This window comes from Pogoniulus pusillus, chromosome 8 (genome assembly GCF_015220805.1).
Source record: "Pogoniulus pusillus isolate bPogPus1 chromosome 8, bPogPus1.pri, whole genome shotgun sequence".
Lineage (NCBI taxonomy): Eukaryota > Metazoa > Chordata > Aves > Piciformes > Lybiidae > Pogoniulus > Pogoniulus pusillus.
The window spans coordinates 33,399,496-33,420,240 of NC_087271.1; the positions used below are offsets into that span (position 1 = coordinate 33,399,496).

Here is a 20,745-nt window from a genome sequence, read left to right on the forward strand (position 1 = left end):
TTGTTGAATTGCTCAGATAGAGCTGTAATTCCTACACTGGGACTCAGTATGTTAGTCCTCTAATTGGTAGACAAATCAAAATGCAGCAGTTGCTATTTGTTTGCTTTCACTCTGAAGTGTTCTGATTTTGTTGTTGCTGTTGCATTTCAGGTTAACAAACAGAAACATCATTCACAAAATGCCTGAATGGACTCTAATTGCTATCGTTTTATTATCCATGTAAGTACCCTTTATTGTCAAACATTCTTGTGTGCTGCTGTTTTAAAGTGCCTATCCAGACAAGGGTTAATTTTCACACCCAAGAGGGGAAAGATTTCTTTAACTGGGGAATCATCAGAAATATTTTTTGTGCAAATAAATTAAATTCTCTTCAGAACTGCCTCATTTGCACAAGACGTAACAGAAGGCAAACCTCATGTGCCTTAAAAAAATTGGACTTCTGAGTACTTTTATGGGGAGCAGGTTGGGTGAAATTGGAGAATGCTTCACTCTCTTCCATTTGCTGCTCACAAACATGAATCCCCACTCTGACTGCAGGACAAAATTACCTGTGTTCTGTGGATTTGGTGTAACTATTACACTTTTTATTCCTCATTTTACTTCTGATTTCTTAAAAGATTTTACTTTCATGATTAAAGTGAAATTTCCATGATGTGCTTCTAAATATGTTTGACTATTCTAGCAAACATCTTTGAGAGGGGAAAGCTTTTTTAACACTTGTCAGATTTCTGAAAGCAACCAGTATCTAATTTTAATGAGGGTTATTTTTATTACTTAATATTTTCATGTGGTGGTGCCTGCAGTTCTCCTTAGCTTCATCCTACTTACTGTAGAATGAAATTATTTCCAAGGGTTTTCCTAGTGGGAAGTTCGATTTTCCTAGAGTATCTCTCAGTCAATTTCTATCCATAGGCATGATCTATAAAAGCTGTACAGGCTGGGGACAGAGTGGCTGGAGAGCAGCCAGGAAGGAAGAGACCTAGGGGTACTGGTAGATAGTAGCTGAACATGAGCCAGCAGTGTGCCCAGGTGGCCAAGAGAGCCAATGGCATCCTGGCCTGCATCAGGAACAGTGTGGCCAGTAGGACAAGGGAGATTATTCTTCCCCTGTACTCAACACTGGTCAGGCCACACCTTCAGTGCTGTGTCCAGTTCTGGGCTCCTCAATTCAAGAGAGATGTTGAGATACTGGAACGTGTCCAGAGAAGGACAACAAAGCTGGTGAGGGGGCTGGAGCACAGCCCTGTGAGGAGAGGCTGAGGGAGCTGGGAGTGTTTATCCTGGAGAAGAGGTGGCTCAGGGGTGACCTCATTGCTGCCTACAGCTACCTGAAGGGAGGCTGTAGCCAGGTGGGGGTTGGTCTCTTCTGCCAGGTAACCAGCAATAGAAGGAGGAGACACAGTCTCAAGTTGTGCTGGGGGAGGTCTAGGCTGGATGTTAGGAGGAAGTTCCTGCCAGAGAGAGTGATTGGCATTGGAATGGGCTGCCCAGGGAGGTGGTGGAGTCGCCATCCCTGGAAATGTTGAGGAAAAGCCTGACTGATGCAGTTAGTGCCATGGTCTAGTTGATTGGACCAGGCTGGGTGCTAAGTTGGACTGGATGATCTTGGAGGTCTCTTCCAACCTGGTTGATTCTGTGATTCTATGTATCAGTTAATTTCCCTAATTTATGTTTTCTGAGTTAGTGTAGACTTCTGAGGTTAAGGACACAGGCTTTGCAGCGTGGAAAACAGACAGTTCTCTCCCACATTTCTGTTAAACATTTAACACTAGTTCCCTCTTTAATAAATCACTGGTGCTTTCACAGAGTGAAACCCTGCCTTTCGGTAGAGTTAAGCCATTGAGCAATCTTTGTATGTCTTTCAGCTGGAATTACAAGATTGTAAAAATCTTACTGCAGGACTATTACTGCACTGCTGCTGCTTTTTTGCTCTTCCTGGGTCACTGAAGCCTTTAGTACAGAGAAGTACTTACAGACGTTCACAGGTCAAGATGTGTTGTGGGCCAACCTCATAACATCCCAGCACTGCACTTAACTTTCCTTGATATTACTTCAGTCTGACACATTGTTCTGGCTTTACTGTCCCAAGGAAGGCTAATACCAGCAGGCATTAGAGTAGGCTTCAGTGAGTCTTACATCTGTGTCATCCAGCCAGATACCGCTCAAATGATTCATTAAATCAGAACACAGAAAGTAACTTTACTTGAATGCCTTGGCATCAATTTTTTATCAGCTGTAAGAACAAATCTTTTGTCATTTTTACTATATACTCTTATGGTTGAATTGGTAATTTGTGAAACAGATCTTATGAATTTTTCAAGTAGTTTCCTGTACATTTAAGGAAATGGTGACTCTCTCGTTCAGGAGTTCAAGTGTTGCTGGTCTCTCCACACATGATGAGCTCTAATTGTTTACATACCCTAATGATTGTTCTACAGTTGCATTAAAGTGTTCTACATGTAGCAGACTGTCTTGACAACGATCAGCTGAGACAATGAACCAAGTCTCTTTTTACTTTTGCTTTCTAACAGGCCACTCTTAAACAAATTAATTATATTTGATTCTAAAATAGAGTAGATTTTATCTCTATCTTCCTGGGGAATTCATGAATAAAATTCCACCTGACTTCAGCTTTTTGTAAGGTTCCTGCAAGCTTCAGATTTTGAGCAACTTCTCATGGCTTCTTATCATAGAATCATAGAATCAACCATGTTGGAAGAGACCTCCAAGATCATCCAGTCCAACCTAGCACCCAGCCCTAACCAATCAACTAGACCATGGCACTAAGTGCCTCATCCAGCCTTTTCTTGAACACCCCCAGGGACGGTGCCTCCACCACCTCCCTGGGCAGCCCATTCCAATGGGAAATCACTCTCTCTGTGAAGAACTTCTTCCTAATATCCAGCCTATACCTACCCTGGCACAACTTGAGACTGTGTCCCCTTGTTCTATTGCTGGTTGCCTGGGAGAAGAGGCCACCCCTCACCTGGCTACAATGCCCCTTCAGGTAGTTGTAGACAGTAATAAGATCACCCCTGAGCCTCCTCTTCTCTTCTTCTTAGAGGATGTTGCAGAATGTAGATGGGGTAGAATGAGTGCTTAAGATTAAGTGCTAAGATGATGATGATGAGTGTGGCATCATTTAAAAGTAAAATATTTAATTGCTTGGAATTCAAATCAAGCTTGAATACTTAATGCAAGTCAGAAGCATATGGGGAAAGGCTACTGAGGAGCCCATGCAGACAGGTTCTCAGGTTGTGGCCCTTTCTCTTCACTTGCAGTTTACCAAGGAGTCTGTCATATCTTTAGATGTGGCACTTGGTGCCATGGTCTAGCCTTGAGCTCTGCGGCAAAGGGTTGGACTCGATGATCTATGAGGTCTCTTCCAACCTTGGTGATACTGTGGTACAGTGATCTTACTAAAGAGTTATGTTCTACTAAGTCTTCTCTGGCTTTGCCATAACTATGCTGAGAGATGATGCACTTTGCAGTGCATTTAATGTCATTTAGTGTGCAGAGCTGTACGAGGCCCGAATCAGAGTGGCTCTTTACTAGCTTCTATCACTGAAAGATGGTATGCATTCACAGGTCTTCGTCCCAGACACAGGATGGTCATTAGGAGGAAGCTCTTCACAGAGAGAGTGATTTCCCGTTGGAATGGGCTGCCTAGGGAGGTGGTGGAGTTGCCGTCCCTGGAGGTGCTGAAGAAAAGTCTGGATGAGGCACTTAGTGCCATGGTCTAGTTGACTGGACAGGGCTGGGGGATAGGTTGGACTGGATGATCTTGGAGGACTCTTCCAACCTGGTTGATTCTATGATTTTACTCCTAATACCAAGCAGTGAAATAGCATAAGCAAGACTTGGAGGAAGATACCCACTTCCTCTTCCCAGATGGATGAAAGACCACATTACAGGGGGTGGAGGAGAGCAGACACTACAGAAGGCAGAGTGAACATGGGATTTCAGGATACACTTCAGAATAAACTCCCAAGACCTCAAACATTTTGTGTTTTGTTTGGAAGGGGGCAGGGTTGCTTTGTTTCAAGTAGCAACTGTTGGACTTTGCTTGCACCCCATTTTGTGCATTGATATTGTGGCTTGCCACTTCCTCCTCATATGTGGCTAGCATATGCTGAGGACTCAGTGTACAAAGCACTCTCAGAGAGCCCCAACCCTTTTTGTGATATGCTACTGGGCAGAGTAACTGTTAGTGTTACTGCTGTATTGAATTCAAGTGTCATCACCACTTAATACTTTGTGTTATGTGATGTTAATGCTGCCTCTCTTCACTGCTGTGTGTATATATAGTGACTCTTGGTAGGGAACAGCATAGTCGTAACGTCTAATGCTGGTGCTTAAACTAGACCCAGGCTGCTTTTACAGCCTCCTGATCCCTGAGAAGCTATTAAAAGTGCTTAGATACCTTTGGGTCTTAACTGTTAAAGAAACCTGGGCTTCTGATTTATTGCTCTGAAACAAAGTGCCTGAAATTAGACAGTGTGACTGTTCTCCTGAAGGGCGAAGTTTTGGGAGACCACAACCATGGAGCATCTCCTGCTCCTAGTGAACAGCTGGATTTATTCAATCAAATTGTCTTATAAAATATGAACAGCCAGTCTCAGCCTTTATTGAAGACGTAGCCTGAGGCACTCCTGTCTTTGTGACCAGCACATTCAGAAATGCTGTATTGACCATCCTGGAGTACATTTTGACAGCCATAGAATTATGTTCAAGTAATTGCATTCCTGACTCTCATGGAGTGGGTAATGTTTTAAAATGACCAAACTTCCTACTTACCTGTCATTTGTAGTCATTTTGGCAGCCATAGATTCCTGTGTCCTCCTGTTGCAATGTTCAGTGTGTTAAGCAGATTCTTTTTTTGGTTGTAGTAATAGCTGCTCTATAATGTACTGCAAACTGGAATACAGGAGTGGCATCTTTTTCCCCCAGAGAACTTTGCAAGACATGAAATGAAGTAGATAAATAGATACAAATGCAGTCGTTCAAGGAAGAATGGAGAAAGCAGTGGGCAGATTGGTTGCTGTGGAAGCATGGGCACTTGGTGTTTTTAGTGTATACCCCTGGTACAGTCTAATGGAAAGCTTTCAAGGTATTTTCAGGAAATGTCTGCTTTCATCTTACTTATCTGAGCTGGCTGGTTCCAGTGAACTGTGGTCAGCTTCATCTGCAAAAACCATGCAAGAGGTTTCCCCTGCTAAAAGCTTTGAAGCATTTCAAAATGTTCTGGGATTAGTTTCTAAGCATTTGGCTGCTGCAGTAGTTAAACAAACTCAAAAGGAGGATGATCACTAAACAAAAGCCATCATTAGATGTGTGCAGCCACTTTAGATAAATGTGTCATGTGGAGATGTGCTCTAGGGGTTTGCTCTCTTGAAGATAACAGTTCAGGAACTGGACAGTCTTGGGTTCAAGTGTGCATTTTTACTTCTTTGCACATGAGCACACCTATTGCTCAGGGCTGGCACTTCTAAGTTACTGTAAGAGTAATTCAGATGGTTTTTATATCACCATTATGTTCTTGTCTGAAAACGTCTGGACTTTGAGAATGTACAAATCAAATATGCAAATATGCATTGGATATGAATCAGACTTGCAGAGTGGCTCTTTCCTACACAAACCACATACAAGTTAGCTGGATGATCTTTTATCTAGCGAGTCTGATGATAGAAGAATGATACCAGGTTTCAGCTGAGAAAAAATCATTTATCATTAAGCTAGAAATATAATAATGTCCCACTTGGAAAAACTTTGCAGGACAGAAAATACAGAAGGCCTTTCTATTTATAAAAGTGTGTGATGGTTTGGGTGTTACCTGCCCCCCACACTTAAGAAAATCACCCAGACTAGACTCAGCTGAGCTGGAAATTAGAGAATGAAGCTTTATATTTGCAGCTTAGCACAATATACAAGCAGGTATTTACAATAACTACAGTTATATACAGGAATATACAAGTTAAAAGGTAATACAGAAACACAACAGCCCTCCCAGAAACCTGAGTCTCCAGGAGGGGCTTTCAACCACCCTTTCACCTTCCCCCTACCCCTCAACCTTACCCAAGATCTTGCCTTATGTTTAAGGTAGTATGGAGGGTTGGCCAGGGGGGTTAGGAAGCAGGTGGATTGGCCACACAGTTGGCAGGTTAGGTTAGAGAGAGAGAAGTTCCTTCCAAAGCCCAGACAGCAACAGTGTTATCTGTGTTTGTGTTCTTGTTCTTATCCATCTCAGCAAGCCTATGAGTGAAGTAGACATCACCATTGTTTCCTTTTCACAGACTGTAATCTAATTCTTCTCACCAAAACATTCTAGCTGGCTTCAAACTAGCACAAAGTGAATGTAGTCCTGGCATTGTCTCTATTCTTTGTCTCCGTGTAGAGTTCTATTTTGTGAAATGGAGTAAATACAGCTTTGTCTCAACACATTTAAAAATCAAAATACATTCTTCCCTTTTCCTCTCAATTTTGGGTTGTCATTTGGTGAGTGTGAACTCAAGGTTTCTGTTAAGCTGTTCTTACTTTATCAGCACTTTTCTAAGCAAGCTCAAATCTGCTTACTTGGCTTATTGTGGAGGAGATCAGTATTACTTTACTTCCTCCTAGCCTGCTCAGTATTACTTAGGAAACATATCTAGAACTGTATTTCAAACATTTGTGGTGGTGTTGATTAGGACATTAATCAGTGCCAACTTTAAAATTAATCAAATAGCCTCATCACTGATAAGGGAGAAAATAGAAGCAGAAACCTTTTCAGTTTCAAAGGTGTTTCTCCCTGTACAAAAAACCCCAAGCAGCCCAGCGTGCTGCTGTGATGCCGTTACGTAGCACAGTGCTGCTGTTGCTTTCATTGCAGCACACACACAGCTGCAGTCTTTCTCCTTTCTAGTATTTCTTCTCTGGAACATGTCCAGAGAAGGGCAACAAAGCTGATGAGGGGCCTGGAACACAAATCCTATGAGGAGAGGTTGAGGGAGCTGGGCCTGTTTAGCCTGGAGAAGAGGAGGCTCAGGGGTAATCTTATTACTGTCTACAACTACCTGAAGGGGCATTGTAGCCAGGTGGGGGGTGGCCTCTTCTCCCAGGTAACCAGCAATAGAACAAGGGGACACAGTCTCAAGTTGTGCCAGGGTAGGTATAGGCTGGACATTAGGAAGAAGTTCTTCACAGAGAGAGTGATTTCCCATTGGAATGGGCTGCCCAGGGCGGTGGTGGAGGCACCGTCCCTGGGGGTGTTCAAGAAAAGGCTGGATGAGGCACTTAGTGCCATGGTCTAGTTGATTGGATAGGGCAGGGTGATAGGTTGGACTGGATGATCTTGGAGGTCTCTTCCAACCTGGTTGATTCTATGATTCTATTTCTCGTGGATAGCCCTCTGAATGGGAGATGGGGATATGTGTCTTTCATGCTTGTCCAGCACAAATTTTGAGGTGTGTCCATAATAGTTAGTTCCCCTTTACAGCTGTGGTCCTTGACTTCAGGAGCAGGAGAGGAACCTTAGCGCATGCTGTTTTCCTGGACTTCTGTTACATGGATTTGAGGGAGTAGGCTCAGAAAACTGTCATCATCTCTGCACCTGACACTTGCTGCCCAGTGCAAGGGAAAGGCATGGTTGTGGCTTTCTGCCAGGTGTCCTGGAAATCATGGAATCAACCAGGTTGGAAGAGACCTCCAAGATCATCCAGCCCAACCTAGCACCCAGCCCTAGCCAATCAACTAGACCATGGCACTAAGTGCCTCACCCAGTCTTTTCTTCAACTTCTTCAGGGATGGCAACTCCACCACCTCCCTGGGCAGCCCATTCCAATGGCAAATCACTCTCTCTGTGAAGAACTTCCTTCTAACATCCAGCCTAGACCTCCCCTGAAACAACTTGAGACTGTGTCCCCTTGTTCTGTTGCTGTTTGCCTGGCAGAAGAGACTGACTCCCATCTGGCTACAGCCTCCCTCTGAGAGAGAAATCTGTATGTTCCCAGCAGTTGTATTTGAGGGCATTCAGAAGTTGTGCAGAGCTCTTGTGCAAAGTGCATCACCAGTTACGAATTCTCCTTCAGGACTAATCTTTTTGTTAGAATTTAGAAATACTTCTCCATTGACCATGATTTTGGGTTTTCTGCTCTAGTCATCTTTGGAAACTTTATGTGCCACATGTACTTGTGAGTTAAGATTATGGTAGTGGGGAAAGTACTTTCCTCTGACACTTCATTTTTGCTTTTTTTTGTGTGTTGAGCAAACAAGATTTTATTTGCAGCTTCAGTTTCAGCCCTCTGAAAGATATCATGCCAGATTTCAGCAGATTGCTTTATCGTGTTGACTCTTTGGGGAGCTAACTCAGTCAGTGGAGTTCATGTCCTGTTGAACTCTCTGCCACAACTGTGTGCTGATCAAGGAGATAGAGGTATGGCCCAGCTTTATTAGAGAGAAAGCTGTTTTAAATCTGTTTCTTGAAAAGCTGTATAATTAGAAGGTTTCTTATGTAATAATACCACACTGTCCCTCTTTCAGGCACTGCTGCATACAGCTTTGCTTACTGGAGGTCACATCACAGCACAGAACAAGTTGTGCAGTTAGTAATATAGACAGTTCTGAACTAATGCAAGTAAAACATGAGTAATGCACAGTTAACAGCTGCTCTAAGCTTAGTTTTAAACTAAGTGAATTTAAACTTCATTCACTGAGTAAACTGCACTGTTAATTTTGCAACTGAACCCTGAAGCTGTAGCCCCATAAAAATATACTTGCTTCTTTATTAATAATTAATACATGCAATGCAAACATTTATTTCTTTAATCATCAAGCATTAACCATCTGTTTAAGAAAAAGGTGACTTGTGTACAACTATCTGAAGGGACATTGTAGCCAGGTGGGGGTTGGTCTCTTCTCCCAGGCAACCAGCAACAGAACAAGGGGACACAGTCTCATGTTGTGCCAGGGGAAGTATAGGCTGGATGTTAGGAGGAAGTTTTTCACAGAGAGAGTGATTTGCCATTGGAATGGGCTGCCCAGGGAGGTGGTGGAGTCACCGTTCCTGGAGGTGTTGAAGCAAAGCCTGGCTGAGGCACTTAGTGCCATGGTCTCGTTGACTGGCTAGGGCTGGGTGCTAGGTTGGACTGGATGATCTTGGAGGTCTCTTCCAACCTGGTTGATTCTATGATTCTATGATTTATTTTCTGAGTTTGATTGACACATGGGCAGTATTTTTTTTATTTTACTTGCAGGAAACTTAATTGTAAGAAGAAAATTTATTGTTCATTTGTCTCATTGTCTCTGAACAAAACAAAGAAAAAACTGTAGGCATCCACATCATTGGAGGAGTTACTACAGCTTCCTAGAATGTAATCCCCAGGGTTGTGTGTGTTGTTTTTTTTGTTCCAGTGGAATTTTTAGCATGGCTTCTGGATTACTGCAGAGTCATAATGGCACTTCTACTGGGCTAAGTGCTGTACCCTGTCTTTCTTTAACCCTGACATAAATTGTGCCCAAGTTAGAAGTATGATATTCCTTAACTCTTCTGGAACTACTGTAACAGAAAAGCATTGTAGAAACTTTTGGGGATCTAATAATTCCTCTCCTTTTGGTGCTTGATGAGTATTATGGAGTGTAAACAACACTGGTCAGGCCACACCTTGAGTCCTGTGTCCAGTTCTGGGCTCTTTAATTCAAGAGAGATGTTGAGATACTGGAACGTGTCCACAGAAGGGCAATGAAGCTGCTGAGGGGTCTGGAACACAGCCGTGTGAGGAGAGGCTGAGGGAGCTGGGGGTGTTGAGCTTGGAGAAGAGGAAACTCAGGGGTGACCTCATTGCTGTGTACAAGTACCTGAAGGGAGGCTGTAGCCAGGTAGGGGTTGGTTTTGGTGTTCAAGAAAAGACTTGATGAGGCACTTAGTGCCATGGTCTAGTTGATTGGACAGGGCTAGGCAATATGTTGGAGTGGATGATCTTGGAGGTCTCTTCCAACCTGGTAGATTCTATGATTCTAAAACCTTATAATGCTAGACAATAAAATAGACTGTCTAGAAAGACAGTACTTTTTTTGTGAAGATTCTAGTTTGCTGTTGTAAGCATGAGACCTGACATGGCACTGCTATGCAGTGTGTAATGCTTTTTAAGTAGGAAGAATCCTGGAAGTGATTAAAAAGCACAAAGATCTTTAAAATCTTCTATGAAGAGTTAATTACATCTTAGAATCAGTTGATTCTTTGAGCAAAGTTACAGTTTACTAAATCACAACAGTGTTCCACAGATCTGCTTAAGAGATCTATATGTCAAAGGTCTATGTCAGTCAGGGGAAAATAGAGATGTGCATTTATTAGCTTTCATATCACTAATGTTATGCTGGAGCAGCTCTGCTATGAGGACAGACTGAAAGAGTTGGGGCTGTTCAGTCTGCAGAAGAGGAGGCTCCCAGGTGACCTTCTTGTGGCCTGCAACTATCTGAAGGGGGCCTACAAAAAAGCTGGGGAGGGACTTTTTAGGCTATCAGGGAGTGACAGGACTAGGGAGAATGAAGCAAAGCTGGAGGTGGGGAGATTCAGCCTGGACATGAGGAGGAAGTTGTTGAGCATGAGAGTGATGAGAGGCTGAAATGGACTGCCCAGGGAGGTGGTTGAGGCCCCATCCCTGGAGGTATTTAAGACCAGGCTGGATGAGGCTGTGGCCAGGCTGATGTAGGGTAGGGTGCCCCTGCACATGGCAGGGGGTTTGGAACTAGATGACCCTTGTGGTCCCTTCCAACCCTGACTGATTCTATGACATGTGTGAAAAGGAACATTTTTTTTTTTTCAGATCAGACTTGTAGAAACTGCATAGGAATAAAATTAATTTAATGGAAGCAATTAACTAAGTGAACTTTTGTATGACCCTTAAGTTTTACTACATCCTTAGGTCATGCAGGAATTGCAGTCATTGATTTCGAATCAGTGTTTGTAGCATCGATTTAAATGTAGTGGACAAAAATTTTAGACTATGAATAATTCAGTTTCTGTTGCCATCAGAGGATTAAAGTGTCTGTGCTGGATTCTGTGCAGAAGTCAGTACACAATAATGAAGGGAAGTTAAATAAATAAAACATGAATTGCACTAGAGCTACAAAATTCTTGTCTTTGTGACAAGAACAGGATCTTCAGGCTGTATTTAAGAGCAGACCAACAGTAACTTTTTTCCTCAGTGAGAAAAGTGCTTGTTTATTTCTGTCAGTTATCATTCAGCAGTGTGTTCTATCTTGCATTAAGAAAATAGGACTTAGAAATAAATTTGGGGAGACTAAAGAAAACTGTCCCTGAAGACTGATTTCCCTTTTTGACCAAGAGAATATACTAACAAAGGGCTCCAAATTTCAGAGTTGTAAATAGCACTGATCATAATTTCTTTTGGGTTTGGGGTTTTTTTTGGCACTAATATTTCATTTAAATGAAGACTTCATTTTGGAGATGTATTTAAATCTTCTGCATCCTGTTTGTAAGTTAGATGCTTGCAGTTGGAGATTGTCTGTCAAATATTAATGTGTTCTAATGGAAAATGTTCACTCCAGAGACACAGTTTGCTTTTAAGGGTGTTTTCTTAAATGTTGAGTTTTCTAAATCATGCTCAAACTGAAGTTGTAAGAAATAAGTGGCTTTTTTTTTTTAACCAAAATTGTGAGTGGATAGAATCATAGAATCAACAAGGTTGGAAGAGACCTCCAAGATCATCCAGTCCAACTTAGCACCCAGCCTGGTCCAATCAACTAGACCATGGCACTAACTGCATCAGTCAGGCTTTTCCTCAACATTTCCAGGGATGGCGACTCCACCACCTCCCTGGGCAGCCCATTCCAATGCCAATCACTCTCTCTGGCAGGAACTTCCTCCTAACATCCAGCCTAGACCTCCCCCAGCACAACTTGAGACTGTGTCTCCTCCTTCTATTGCTGGTTACCTGGCAGAAGAGACCAACCCCCACCTGGCTACAGCCTCCCTTCAGGTAGCTGTAGGCAGCAATGAGGTCACCCCTGAGCCACCTCTTCTCCAGGATAAACACTCCCAGCTCCCTCAGCCTCTCCTCACAGGGCTGTGCTCCAGCCCCCTCACCAGCTTTGTTGTCCTTCTCTGGACACGTTCCAGTATCTCAACATCTCTCTTGAATTGAGGAGCCCAGAACTGGACACAGGACTCAAGGTGTGGCCTGACCAGTGCTGAGTACAGAGGCAGAATAACCTCCCTTGTCCTACTGGCCACACTGTTCCTGATGCAGGCCAGGATGCCATTGGCTCTCTTGGCCACCTGGGCACACTGCTGGTTCATCTTCATCTACTATCTACCACTACCCCCAGGTCCCTTTCTGCCTGGCTGCTCTCCACCCACTCTGTCCACAGCCTGTAGCACTGCTTGGGGTTGTTGTGGCCCAAGTGCAGAACCCTGCCCTTGGCCTTGTTAAATCTCATCCCATTGGCCTCTGGCAATTCTTTCTTGTAGTAGTTTACAGACAATGATGGAGTCCACAGACTGTCCCCTGCACAGTTGTTTGTTCATGTTTGTTAGTGTTGTTTCTCCTATGTCAGTCCTTGTTAACAACGTGACATGACTTATGTCACATACCATAGCCATGGAGCTTCAGCATAGTGCCAATAGCACGTTGTTGGAATGGCTGATTGATCTCTCAGAACCTCTAATAGCTGTGTTAAATCACCTGAACTGATGTCAGGAGCTTGTAAGCACTTCTACTCTTCGTTAAGTGTATGTAGTGCATGCTACCAGACCTTCAGCTGAAATGCTTGTGGGATGAGAGGACAAGATTGCTCACAGCTGTGGTCCAATCTGTGACAGCAAAAAAATGCATTGGATTTTCTTGCAGGTGAACACCCTTAGCAAGAGTCTATTGATGACAGCTTCATCAGGGGCTGGTTGGCACCATCCCTGTAGCACATATGCACTGGTCTGTGTTTTTGTTGGGGAGGGAGGAAGAACGAAGTGCTGCTGCCAGCTCTTGCTTTATTTCCATGTTCCTAAATGAGCGTTCAAGAAAGGTTCATTATCATTAGTGCAACTGTTCTCCTGGCAGGAGAATAGTGGCCACTCATTCTGCTTATGATGAGCTCTAAAAATTAGGTCTTAAGTGCTTAAAGTAAAAGGTAGAAAGAAACTGAATTGAAAAGGAAAAAACTTGTTGTAGTCTCCTCTTCTGGAGACTTTCAAGGCCTGTCTGGATGTGTTCCTCTATGACCTAAGATAGATTGTATGGCCCTGCTCTGGCAGGAGATTTAGACTCGATGATCTCTTTGGTTCCCTTCCAACCCTTAAAGGTTGTGTGATTATGATAAGAGTCTTGTTCACAGTGCCTAAATGCCTGTAACTGTCCACAATGTTTGCATCCTATTTTCCAAAGCTTTCTGTAGAAAGACAGGTGGTGCTTATCTGTTTAGTCATTCTGCCTTGTAATTCTGTTCTTGTTCAAGTTCCAAGTATGCTGAACAAAGTAAGGGACTGAAACAATTGTGGTCAGAACCGTGGCTTCTGAATGGATTCATTGGTATTGCTTAAGGTATGTGTAGATGGAAGAATAAGTTACAGGCATTACCATATCAATTAATGAAATGTGTTCCATGTAATGAGGAACATTCTCATTTAGGTTAAACTCCTAAATATACTTGCCAAAGTAATCTTGATCTGAGGCACTGAAACTAAACATTTACACTATCCATATGTCATTTAATAGCTTCATAATAATAGTTTGGTCTTCATATGAATTTCACTCTTTTTTTTTCCCTCAAGCAAGTGACATCTGTAGAACAGCCAGCAAATATAAATTTTATCAGTCAGATATAGTTTGACATTTTTAACACTCTTAAAATCTTTACAAAGACCTGTTTACCATATGGTGTAAATGGGTGTGCAGGAAACTACACTGCTTCATGCAGCCTAATATATGCTGTCCTGCTTTTCCACGAGCAGAGCATGAATGTTTCCTTTCAACAGGCATGCTGAAGGCAAGCCTTTGAAGTAGGAGAGTGTAACTCCCAGGCACAACTCCAGGCTGGGCAGTGAGTGGCTGGAGAGCAGCCCTGGGGAAAGGGACTTGGGGGTGCTGGTGGACGAGAAGCTCAACATGAGCCAGCAGTGTGCACTTGCAGCCCAGAGGGCCGGCCAGATCCTAGGCTGCATCAGAAGTGTGTCCAGCAGGTCGAGGGAGGTGATTCTCCCCCTCTACTGCATTCTCATGAGACCCCCACCTAGAGTACTGCATCCAGTTCTGGAGCCCCCATTACAAAAAGGATGTGGAGATGCTGGAGCATGTCCAGAGTAGGGCCATGAGGATGGTCAGAGGGCTGGAGCAGCTCTGCTGTGAGGACAGAGTGAAAGAGTTGGGCCTGTTCAGTCTGCAGAAGAGGAGGCTCCCAGGTGACCTTCTTGTGACCTTCCAGTATCTGAAGGGAGCCTACAAAAAAGCTGGGGAGGGACTTTTTAGGCTCTCAGGGAGTGACAGGACTAGAGGGAATGGAGCAAAGCTGGAGGTGGGGAGATTCATAGTGGACATGAGGAGGAAGTTGTTGAGCATGAGAGTGGTGAGAGCCTGAAATGGGTTGGCCAGGGAGGTGGTTGAGGCCCCATGGCTGGAGGTGTTTAAGGCCAGGCTAGATGAGGCTGTGTCCAGGCTGATGTAGGGTAGGGTGTCCCTACCCATGGCAGGGAGGTTAGAACCAGGTGATCCTTTTGGTCCCTTCCAACCCTGACTGATTCTATGTTTCTATGATTCTCACTTTGGACAGTAACACTTAGGTTTGCATGTTTCTGCAGGTGATTGTCTTCAAATCACTTAATCTTTTAGTTTTTCACCGTTTTATGTGACTTTACTTATAAAAGTTTGTTCCACGTGAATGTTGCAACATGTGAAAGTGACAGATAAGCAGAATCTGCACTTTTCTTTCCATTGCTGCAGTAGCCAGATGTTGTTATTATGGTCCCAAGTATTCTATTTCCTGTTTACATGCAGTGCCTTTCGAAGATGCTGCACAGTTTCAGTGCCATTCTATGATCTTTGAAATGAAATCCTGTGTATAATTAAACTGAATTAGTCATGAAGGTTTCTTGAGAGATAGGGGTCACTGTAGTTAGCAGTGGCTTGAAGATGCAGATTCTTAACACTGTTCTGTCTTCCCTGCATGCAATTATGGTTTAATTCACTTAGCATTTCATGCAAGGATGAGAGCACAGCTCTTAACACTCTGTTCTGCAGTACCTCAAATATACATTGAAGTAACACTGCATAAAGCACAGAACTTATCTCTCCAGACAAACTAGCAATTTAGGCTCACTGTCTTTGCAGAGGAAAGCTTCTGCTTCTGTTCTGGCAGCACCTTAAAAGTAGAAAAGTACTTGGAGGTAACTGCTTTATAAAAAAAAAAACAATGCCTAAAAGACAGAGTTTTCCAGGATTAAAGTGTTTGTACTTGTGCTAGCTTGAAGCTAGCTGGAGTATTTTGGTGAGAAGAAATAGATTATAGGCTGTGAAAAGGAAACAGTGGTGATGTCTGCTTCACTCATAGGCTTGCTGAGGTGGATAAAAACAAGAACACCAACATAGGTAACACAGTTGCTGTGTGTCTCAGGCTGTCTGCACTTTTCTCCCTAACCTGCTGTCTGTGTAACTAATCTTTCTGCTTTCTAACTCTGCCTGGCTGATCCAAACTCACCTTGAACATAAGGCAAAGTCTGGGATAAGGTAGAAGGGTGGAAAGGAGGTGGAAGAGTGGTTGGGAGCCCCTCCTGGGGACTCTGGTTTGGAAGTGGGGGGGTGTTGTATTTCTGTATTACTTTTTTTAACTTGTCTATCTCTGTCTGTAGCTGTATAGATTATAAATACCTGCTTGTATATTGTGCTAAGCTGTAACTATAAAGCTTCATTTCTTAATTTCCAGCTCAGCTGAGTCTAATCTGGGTGATTTCATAAGTGTAGGGGGGGCAGGTGACACCCAAACCATCACAGTACTTGCAGTCATAAATGTTTCATATGTTTTATCTTGATGCAAATTTTACCTCATTACTAGAATTGTAATTATGATTGTGTTGTAGTTGTAATACCTCTCTGAATTGTTTTCTGTTTACTTTCCTACTTACAAGACAATTAGTAGTTCAATTAGTTTTTAAACAATGCTTAGGCAATGAAAAAAAATTGAGTCACAGCTAAAATGCCTTAGAATCATAGAATCAACCAGGTTGGAAGAGTGATTTGCCATTGGAATGGGCTGCCCGGGGAAGTGGTGGAGTTGCTGTCCCTGGAGGTGTTGAAGCACAGCCTGGCTGAGGCACTTAGTGCCATGGTCTAGTTGATTGGCTAGGGCTGGGTGCTAGGTTGGCCTGGATGATCTTGGAGGTCTCTTCCAACCTTGTTTAATTTATGATTCTATGAATCAGCTGCAACATTATAAACTGCCTTTTATCCATTGAGTTGTTTTAACTTAGAAGCTTTGCTTTCTTTTTTACATCCAACTCTGACAAGTCACTTTTCATTAACCAATTTGTGGGTGTTTTTTTTCTCCCTAGATTGCCACAAACTACTCCACTTTTCAAGAACCCTCAGACAAGCCCAACATACACACAGTTCCTGAGTACACTGCTGGAAGAACTGCATTTCAAAAATGAAGATCTGGAAAGTTTAACAGGAATATTTAGAAAGGACTGCCTGCTGGAATGGTGAGTGAGCTTTAAGCTATTTTTCATATCATAAAGCCAGTAAACAACAGTTTTAATTTTCAACAGTTTCTAACTGTGCACAGTAACTACAGATCGTATCAGCCAGAGTAGAAAATGTGTAATGTATGTTTTAGAGTGAAGCAATATATACAGTATGGAAATGAGTGGCATTAGTTTGTCACTTACAGTAAATGCCAGCTTATCACTTATCACTTTCATTTTTTGACAACATATAGTTGGCTTCTGTCATTGGTTTGGGAGGAATTTCTCATCAGTTTCACAGTATCACAGTATCACCAAGGTTGGAAGAGACCTCACAGATCATCAAGTCCAACCCTTTACCACAGAGCTCAAGGCTAGACCATGGCACCAAGTGCCACGTCCAACCTTGCCTTGAACTGCCCCAGGGACGGCGACTCCACCACCTCCCCGGGCAGCCCATTCCAGTGTCCAATGACTCTCTCAGTGAAGAACTTTCTCCTCACCTCGAGCCTGTTTAGCCTGGAGAAGAGGAGGCTCAGGGGTGATCTTATTACTGTCTACAACTACCTGAAGGGGCATTGTAGCCAGGTGGGGGGTGGCCTCTTCTCCCAGGCAACCAGCAATAGAACAAGGGGACACAGTCTCAAGTTGTGCCAGGGTAGGTATAGGCTGGATATTAGGAAGAAGTTCTTCACAGAGAGAGTGATTTCCCATTGGAATGGGCTGCCCAGGGAGGTGGTGGAGGCACCGTCCCTGGGGGTCTTCAAGAAAAGACTGGATGAGGCACTTTGTGCCATGGTCTGGTTGACTGGATAGGGCAGGGTGATAGGTTGGACTGGATGATCTTGGAGGTCTCTTCCAACCTGGTTGATTCTATGATTCTAAATTTCCCCTGGCGCAGCCTGAGGCTGTGCCCTCTCGTTCTGGTGCTGGCCACCTGAGAGAAGAGAGCAACCTCCTCCTGGCCACAACCACCCCTCAGGTAGTTGTAGACAGCAATAAGGTCTCCCCTGAGCCTTCTCTTCTCCAGGCTAACCAATCCCAGCTCCCTCAGCCTCTCCTCATAGGGCTGTGCTCAAGGCCTCTCCCCAGCCTCGTAGCCCTTCTCTGGACACGCTCAAGCATCTCAGTGTCCTTCCTAAACTGGGGGGCCCAGAACTGAACACAGGACTCAAGGTGTGGTCTACTACAAGTTATTTTTTGTAATTGCATGCATGGCTGCAGCAGTTAGGTCTCAGCAGTGTTTTTCTTTTAATTGTTGAAGGGAAATAATAACATTCATAGAATCAGTCAGGGTTGGAAGGGACCACAAGGATCATTCACTTCCAACCTCTCTGCCATGGGCAGGGACACCCTACCCTACACCCAGCTGGACACAACCTCATCCAGTCTGGCCTTATCTCATGCTGAACAACTTCCTCCTTACAGCCAGTCTGAACCTACTCATCTCCAGCTTTGCTCCATTCCCCCTAGTCCGGTCTCTACCTGACAGCCTAAAAAGTCCCTCCCCAACTTTTTTGTAGGCCCCCTTCAGATAGTTGCAGGCCACAAGAAGGTCACCTGGGAGCCTCCTCTTCTGCAGACTGAACAGCCCCAACTCTTTCAGTCTGTGCTCACAGCAGAGCTGCTCCAGCCCTCTGAGCATCCTCATGGCCCTTCTCTGGACAAACTCCAGCATCTCCACATCCCTCTTGTCACAGGAGCTCCAGAAATGGCTGCAGTACTCCAGGTGGGGTCTCACCAGAGCACGGTAGAGGGGAGAATCACCTCCCTCGACCTGTTGGCCACACTTCTGCTGCAGCCCAGGCTCTGATTGGCCCTCTGGGCTGCAAGTGCACACTGCTGGCTCATGTTGAGCTTCTCATCCACCAGCATTCAGTCTTTATGATATTAAATTGAGCTAAAATCCCTGTGTTTTCTGCATAATACTGAGATTACCTTTTGCATTCTGGGTAGGCTGAAGAATGTAAGAGTTACTTATGTTGACCATGTTGAACTGATGTGATGAATGTAACATTAGACTATTTAAGTAGGTTAAGGATCAGTGCTGGGCCCAGTCCTGTTCAGTATCTTTATTGATCATCTGGACCAGGGGATTGAGTCCAGCTTCAATAAGTTTGCAGATGACACCAAGGTCAGGTGTGGATCTGTTGGAGGCTAGGAGAGCCCTGGAGAGGGACCTAGACAGGCTGGATGGGTGGGCAGACATCAATGGGATGAGATTTAACAAGGCCAAGGGCAGGGTTCTGCACTTGAGCCACAACAACCCCAAGCAGCACTATAGGCTGGGGACAGAATGGCTGGAGAGCAGCCAGGCAGAGAGGGACCTGAGGGTACTGGTAGAGAGCAGCTGAACATGAGCCAGCAGTGTGCCCAGGGGGCCAGGAGAGCCAATGGCATCGTGGCCTGGATCAGGAACAGTGTGGCCAGTAGGACAAGGGAGGTTATTCTTCCCCTGTACTCAACACTGGTCAGGCCACACCTTGAGTCCTGTGTCCAGTTCTGGGCCCCTCAATTCAGGAGAAATATTGAGATGCTGGAATGTGTCCAGAGAAGGGTGATAAAGCTGGTGAGGGGCCTGGAACACAAACCCTGTGAGGAGAGGCTGAAGGAGCTGTCATTGTTTAGCCTAGAGAAGAGGAGGCTCAGGGGGGACCTCATTGCTGTCTACAACTACCTGAAGGGAGGCTGTAGCCAGGTGGGGTTGGTCTCCTCTGCCAGGCAACCAGCAACAGAACAAGGGGACACAGTCTCAAGTTGTGCTGGGGGGGGTCTAGGCTGGATGTTAGGAGGAAGTTGTTGGCAGAGAGAGTAATTGGCATTGGAATGGGCTGCCCAGAGAGTTGCCGTCCCTGGAGGTGTTGAAGAAAAGCCTGGCAGAGGCACTTAGTGCCATGGTCTAGTTGACTGGCTAGGGCTGGGTGCTAGGTTGGCCTGGATGATCTTGGAGGTCTCTTCCAACCTGGTTGATGCTATGATTCTATGATTCAATGCTATATTAACATTACTGACCTCTCTTCTCTTTTCCCACAGAATGAGATCATCATCGTAACGTTTCCTAGCATCTGAAATAATGGCTCACTGAGCAAAACACCTTCACTTGTTGGATCATTTTTGTAAAGAAAAATTAAATTTAGTATTAATAGGACTTTTTGCAATTCCAGTATTTAATGTACCTCATATGAATAAGAACTTTGAAGCCCTGTGGAGAAACTGACCATAGCTGTAGTTGTTCAGAATATGCCTGGCAGCTGGATCACCTGAAAACTTGTCTATTTGAAACCCACAGAAACAAATTTGGATTCTTTTTGGGGTCTTTTTCTTGCTTTGGATTTTTTTTTTTTTGCCAGAATTTGTCTGCAGGAATTGGGGAGAGGGAGAATAAAGCATTTTAGCCTGGAACATTAAGAACATTGTTGCTGACATTTTTCCAGTTGACCCAATGCATGGAGCAGTAATCTTGAGGAACCATGATTACAGTGTGTACTGATTACAGTACACACCACTCCATCTCTTAGAAATAGCAGATAAACAGCTTGTTTATCTGCTATTTCTAAGAGATGGAGTGGTCTTTGAACCTATGTAAAAGTTATTTTGAAACAGCCTCTAATTGTTACTAATTTAGATTGCAAAATATATTTTAATAACTAAAAAAATGCTTGGCTTATGTCACAGTATCACAATGTCCAGACCTCTCCTGTTCAATATCTTTATTGGTTATCTGGACAAGAGGATTGAGTCCATCATCAGTAAGTTTGCAGATGACACCAAGCTAGGAGCAGGTGTGGATCTGTTGGAGGGTAGGAGAGCCCTGCAGAGGGACCTGGACAGGCTGGATGGGTGGGCAGAAGTCAATGGGATGAGATTTAACAAGGCCAAGGGCAGAGTTTTACACTTTGTCCACAACAACCCCAAGCAGCACTACAGGCTGGGGACAGAGTGGCTGGAGAGCAGCCAGGCAGAAAGGGACCTGGGGGTACTGGTAGATAGTAGGTGAAGATGAGCCAGCAGTGTGCCCAGGTGGCCAAGAGAGCCAATGGCATCGTGGCCTGCATCAGGAACAGTGTGGCCAGTAAGACAGG

General features: G+C 44.1%; 1 protein-coding gene across 2 annotated transcripts in view; it reads left to right on the plus strand.

Moving 5' to 3' along the window:
- RPAP2 (RNA polymerase II associated protein 2) overlaps nucleotides 1–20,074 on the plus strand; it is a 40,789-nt gene extending 20,715 nt beyond the window's left edge. Inside the window, exons 11-13 of one of the 2 annotated variants that reach the window (XM_064147999.1) lie at nucleotides 151–219; nucleotides 16,532–16,681; nucleotides 19,697–20,074. In XM_064147999.1, the coding sequence (XP_064004069.1) occupies nucleotides 151–219; nucleotides 16,532–16,681; nucleotide 19,697 (220 nt within the window). In that variant the 3' untranslated portion in view covers nucleotides 19,698–20,074. Of the gene's footprint in view, nucleotides 1–150; nucleotides 220–13,446; nucleotides 13,533–16,531; nucleotides 16,682–19,696 lie in introns of those variants that run through there. The other variant, XM_064148000.1, reaches the window with a different exon arrangement.
- The last annotated feature ends 671 nt before the right edge of the window (nucleotides 20,075–20,745 follow it).